Raw genomic sequence first — 5,825 nt, 5'->3', positions numbered from 1 at the left:
AAGCAGAGGTCAGGCCTCTGAAATCATTATCAGGTTGTCTAGGGGCTAGATGATGACTTCCAGGACATTTTTGTTTCTCCTCTATGTGGCCTCTTGTCTTCAGGTAGCCTAGCTTGAGTTTGTTCACATCCTGGTCTCAAGTTCCAAGAGCTGGTAGAACAAAATCTACAAAGCATTGGATGCCATGGAATGGACCTCTTAAAATATCACTTCCTAAATCTATTAATTAATGAAAGTCTCCAGCCCTACCATGATTTAATGTGTGGGCAAATAGATCCCAGATGTGAAGAAGGGGATGTACGAGGTTATGGCTACTTTGAGTCCACCATCATCACCTACACAATTTTTCAAAAAGAAATCATAAGACACATCACTAGGAGATTTAAGAACATGAATAGCTAACTATCACTTGAGGAAACTCATCAACTTTCTGCACAGTATCCCCAAAGCCAATTTCATGTCTCTGTTCCTCAGGCTGTAGATGAAGGGGTTCAGCAGGGGAGTCACCAGTGTGTACATAATTGAAGCAATTATATCCTCGATTTTGGAATTGTTTGAGGAAGGAAAGAAGTAAACAATGGCAAGAGTCCCATAATACAGAAACACCACGGACAGGTGGGAACCACAAGTGGACAAGGCTTTACAAATCCCCTTGGTGGAGGGAACCTTCAGAATACTGATCCCAATGAGGATATAAGAGCCAAAAATAGCATTCACTGACAGCAAGACGATCACTCCTCCCACAGCAAAGATGACAAGCTCATTGAGGGAAGTGTCTGAGCAGGACAGCTTCAGAAGGGCTGTGAGGGCACAGAAGTAGTGGGGGATGGTGTTGTCAGCACAGAAGGACAGGTGGGCCAGGAGCAGGGTGTGCAGCAGGGCATGGGCACAGGAGCACAACCAGGACCCAGCCACCAACGAGACACACAGCTCCTCCCGCATGATGGTGGAGTAGTGCAGCGGGTGACAGATGGCCACATACCTGTCATAAGCCATCACTGCAAGAAGAAAACTGTCAACAGAAGCAAACAGCATGTAAAAGTACGTCTGGGAAATGCACCCCACATAGGTAATGGTTTTGTGATTACTTAGCATGTCCAGCAACATCCTTGGGGTGGTGACAGATGAGAAAGAGACATCAGTGAGGGCCAAGTGGCTGAGGAAGAAGTACATGGGGGTGTGGAGGCGAGAGTCCAGCCTGATGAGCAGGATGATGAGCAGGTTCCCCAGCACCGTGGTCAGGTACATGCCCAGGAAGAGGCAGAAGAACCCACCCTGCTGCTCTGGCCAGATGGGGAGCCCCAGGAGGAGGAATTCAGACACAACACTCTGGTTCTCAGTTATCATGCTGCTCTTTTCTTTCTTGGAAAATAAGAAAAGTGGGAAATGTCAAGGATGTAAAAATAGTGAACATGGCTATAACATTATAGTAATGTCTTTTTTAGTTTAAAATTACTGATTCTTACCTACATTTAGGCTTATATCTCATACTGTTGATGCATGAATCATGGATCTCACCCATTTTGCCTCTAATAATGCATTAAGACCTTGAAATAACCATGGAGGGCAGAGAACCATTTCTTTATTCAACCTTTATTTATTGAATTAGAGCTCTATTCCAGATAATACACTAAGACCACAATACAGAACTAGAAATATATAATCTCTCTGTCTGTGTGCCAGGGCCTGTGCTCAGTATTTGTATATGTATCCTCATTTAACCATCAGAGAGGCATTTTGAATTAGAATAGTTGTCCCTATTTTACCAGTAAAGAAACTGAATCCAAGAGAGCTGGAGTCACTCCCTAAAGTCAAAAGACTTGTAAGGGCTGGAAGAATATTGGGGCCCGAGTTTGGCTTTCTGCAGACCCTGAGAATACGAGCCCTGCCCACTGCTGGAAATAAGCAGGAGCCTGTGTACCCTTGAAAGAAACATGCCCACTACTGAAAGAGAATTCAAGAAGTGTTTTTTAATAAGATTCAACCAGAAAACCCATGTGTGAATAAACCTAAAACACATATATAAATTACACGCACACCTACACACACTTAACTTGCAGATTTAGGAATTCTTGCCTCATGTTACACACAGCAACTCTGTGGCTCAGTTACTCACAGGTCATATAATACAACACACAGTAATGCCCACAAATATTGGTGACATGGCACAAAAGAATCAATACAACAACACGTAAACACAAATCCTGGAACAGACACAAAACAAATATAAAACACCCAGAAACGCATGAAAATCCCATATCAACTATCTATAACTCATCCTCATGCCTAGACACATGAGGCAGCATGTGTGAATTAACAAAATGTCACAGGCATCACACACAAATCATACAAGAATCCCAATTGCATACATGTGCCCCTTAACATTTAGGTGACAAACGACACCCTTGGTGTTGCACACACACCCCATCAGGTGAGGCCTTCCAGACCTCTGCAGAGCACAGGAGAAGACGGTTAGTGTGTCACTTAGCCCCATTATCACAGAAACTATCACAAAGTAGGTACCTAAAAATAAATGAATGGCAAGTACACAAATGCCATCAACACACACACACATCTCGCATGCAAGAAAATGTACGTCGTGAAAGAGATTTCACAAATCCACATCATCAAGTAGAGATCTCAAGTCTCTCTTATGCTTGTTATAGAAGAGATCAGAAAACTTGTGTTCCACTTGGGCAGCACATCAGTTTTCCTCCAGATTCCTCCTAGCTGTGATGTCAAGTCTGGGGGTGAAAAAGTGGGAATTACTGAAAGATCACAGACCAAATATTTGGGGTCAATGACATTGGTTAAGAGGCTCCATTCATGCACGCAATGGTACACTTTCCAAAGTGGGGCCTATTTGAAGCTTGATGTTCTGGGTAAAAGGGAGGCTGGGGAACCAACCAGGCTGTGAGTCAGTTACATATCATAGACACTATTGTGGAAATGCATACACACACACACACATGCAGAGAAATGACAAAGAAAATATGGATATACCTATATTACACTTGCACAACAAAAACACATAGACCCAGCGAATATATAGTTATACCTTGCCAACTGAAAAATTCCCAGACCGCTCTGAACTATGCCAATCTGTGGTGAGCTCAAGCATCTTCTGATCGCTTTCCTGAGTCTCCACTTTTGTTAACACCAGAACAAACATTAAGTGAAAGGTTGCAAGCTCATAACCGCTAGTGCTCTCTATGTATGACCTTGAGCTCCAGAATAATAAGCAGTAGGTTTCCTTTCTACTAACCAGTGAGGACTCAGAAAAAGTCCTTAAACTCCTGGCTTAAGAAACAATGTAGTAGGCTAATTGCCTCCAGTTTATCTTCAGACCCTGGGGAGGAAACTGGGCAGGGACTGCAGAGACTGGACTAATAGAGTCAGCAGAGAAGTTGCCTCAATTATTAAAGACAGCCACAGCTTCTCTCTGTCTACACAGAGTTCTGACAGAAAACAGGAATTGCTCAGGCATCATCCAACTTTTATTTTGCCCATGCATGGGTCAGAGTAATCTGGAATTGGGTCTGGACAATCTGGTCATTAATTGTTGATTCTAAGCAAGAAACAATTTCTCTCATTCTTGCTTCATTAGTCAAAGTGCAGGCAATAATAGTATCGTTATCTGTGAAGTTATAATTAAATTAAATGAAGTAATGCCTACTAAAGCACATAAGCACACAATAAAATTAATTTTGATTACAATTTTTCAATCAGACAAAATACAGTTCTTTAAATATACATATATATGAAAATAATTACAGATATTGAAAGAATGACTGAATTAATTCATTATTAAAGTCTAAGAGCTTAATAACAACCTACTCTAACAAAGACCAAACTAATTTTACTTCACGTTGTTTTACACATTTTACTGAAATCTGCAGTGTCTGAGCAGCTAGCTATACTCTGATATGACTCATGAAAATGCCATTTTTACAGGATCCTCCTCATGGTTCCCTCCTTCCCACTTTACCCAATTCTCAGCTCCTAACTTCTGGATTAAATCATATATACAATCTATCCTCCTTTTTGGAACATACTTCTTTCCTGCAACTCAAGCAGTTACAATCATCACTAGGACAGACATTTGCATACTTTACTGCTCCCCTCTCCCCACAACTTAGAGTATAGCACTGTGCACACCCAGTAGGGGCTCAACAACTGTGAGATTCTGAAACCAGATCCTGACATCCAGAGAGAGAACAACAGAGTCGCCACTATTCCCTGTCCTAGCTCACAAGTCATTTTGCTTCTTTTTATCTGAACTCTGTTAGGAAAGAGGGAATGAACAGATATTTAGGACATTCTTTTACTGTGAGTTTCTGTACTATTTTATATATATTCAGTCAGGCCAATTCACTGAAAGAAAATTAGTTGCATAAACAATTGGACAAATAATCACTCTAAAAATGCTAAAATGCAAGTTAAGTAAGAAATTGGGAAATAATGAACACATAGCAAATGTTTTACTAATATTCTACTAACAGTGAGTTACATGAAAAGCTGGCAAAATCATCCTTATAAATTGGAAAGCAGAAATAAGATTTGAATAGACCAGATAAGCTCAGTAAAAAGTGAATAATTCCCATTCCAAATACTGAAACATCAGTAATTGAAAATGAAAAATAATTTCATTAAAATAAGTGCATTTTAATAAGTCTAAGCAGTCTATGACCAATAGCTTTCAAATATTTAAATTTTCTTTACCTGCTATCATGAAGACCCAATGGAATGGGTTTTTAAAAGGTCTTCTGAAATATAAAAGCTTAACAAAACCAAAATGTCCAAGGTTATTCCCTTTTTATGTATTGTGTTCAATTTGCTAAAAATTGTGTAGAAACATTTGTATCAAAAATGTGAGCGGCTTTGTGTATAGGATCCTTTACTGCAGTGTATCTGACTGGTGTTTGTGTTAGGATAATGCTGGCCTCATAGAATGGTAGAGAAATATCTTAGTTTTCCAGGTGCTGAGACAAGTATCGTACAATGTGTGGGCTTAAATAACAGGAAATTATTGGCTCTCTGTTTCATGGCTTGGAGAAGGCCAAAATAGGGACATTACCATGGTAAAGCATTGTCCCTACAGACCATGGTGCACTGGGGCTGACTTCAGGTGATCCTTGGAGGTCCTTGTCTTTTCTCTCCCATGGTGCTGTCCTCTCCTTTTCTTCCAGGTACCCCTGACTTCCAACTTCCTAATCCTCCACATGGCTTTATTACTGAATTTCCTCTGCTTGTAAAAGACTCCAGTAATCTGATTAAGAGCAATCCTCTTTCAGGCGGCAACATGTTAACAAAAACAAAATCTTCTTCAAAAGTTCCTCTTTACAATGGGTTCACAGCATTGTAAATTAAAATGAAGAACATGGTTTTTCTGGGTTTCATAACTCAACCTACCATAGAAAATATTCTCTCCTCTTCAGTACTTTGGACTTATTTTTATGGGCTTGGTATCATTTCTCCATTAAACAATGAAGAACATTTACCAATGACCATCTTTGCCATGGATTATTCTGACAATGTTTCTGATGAAAAATTATATTTCTTTAATAGGTATAGAACTGTTCAAACTATCTATGCTTGTTTCCCTTCTTGTTTTTTTTCAGCCTTATTAATATATGATTGAAAATTGATATAAAATAAACTGCAGATATTAAAGGTGGACAATTTGATTAGTTTTGACTTATGGCTACATTAAGGAAACCATCACAAGTCAGTGAAAATATTCAAAATCCTTATGGCTCTCCTCATTGAACTTTGTGAGCCCTTCTTCCCACAATTCTCTTATGCACACCCTCTTCTCTACAACC

General features: G+C 39.8%; 1 protein-coding gene across 1 annotated transcript; it reads right to left on the bottom strand.

Annotated features, from left to right (window-relative positions):
• Positions 1-405: 405 nt before the first annotated feature.
• Positions 406-1,347, bottom strand: LOC143659843 (olfactory receptor 1J4-like). Its single transcript, XM_077133162.1, has one exon. It carries the CDS (start codon positions 1,345-1,347, stop codon positions 406-408), a length of 942 nt encoding a protein of 313 aa, XP_076989277.1.
• Positions 1,348-5,825: the final 4,478 nt, after the last annotated feature.

Source organism: Tamandua tetradactyla, chromosome 2 (assembly GCF_023851605.1).
Source record: "Tamandua tetradactyla isolate mTamTet1 chromosome 2, mTamTet1.pri, whole genome shotgun sequence".
NCBI classification, from domain to species: Eukaryota; Metazoa; Chordata; class Mammalia; order Pilosa; family Myrmecophagidae; genus Tamandua; species Tamandua tetradactyla.
This window is presented reverse-complemented; position numbering and strand designations above follow the sequence as displayed.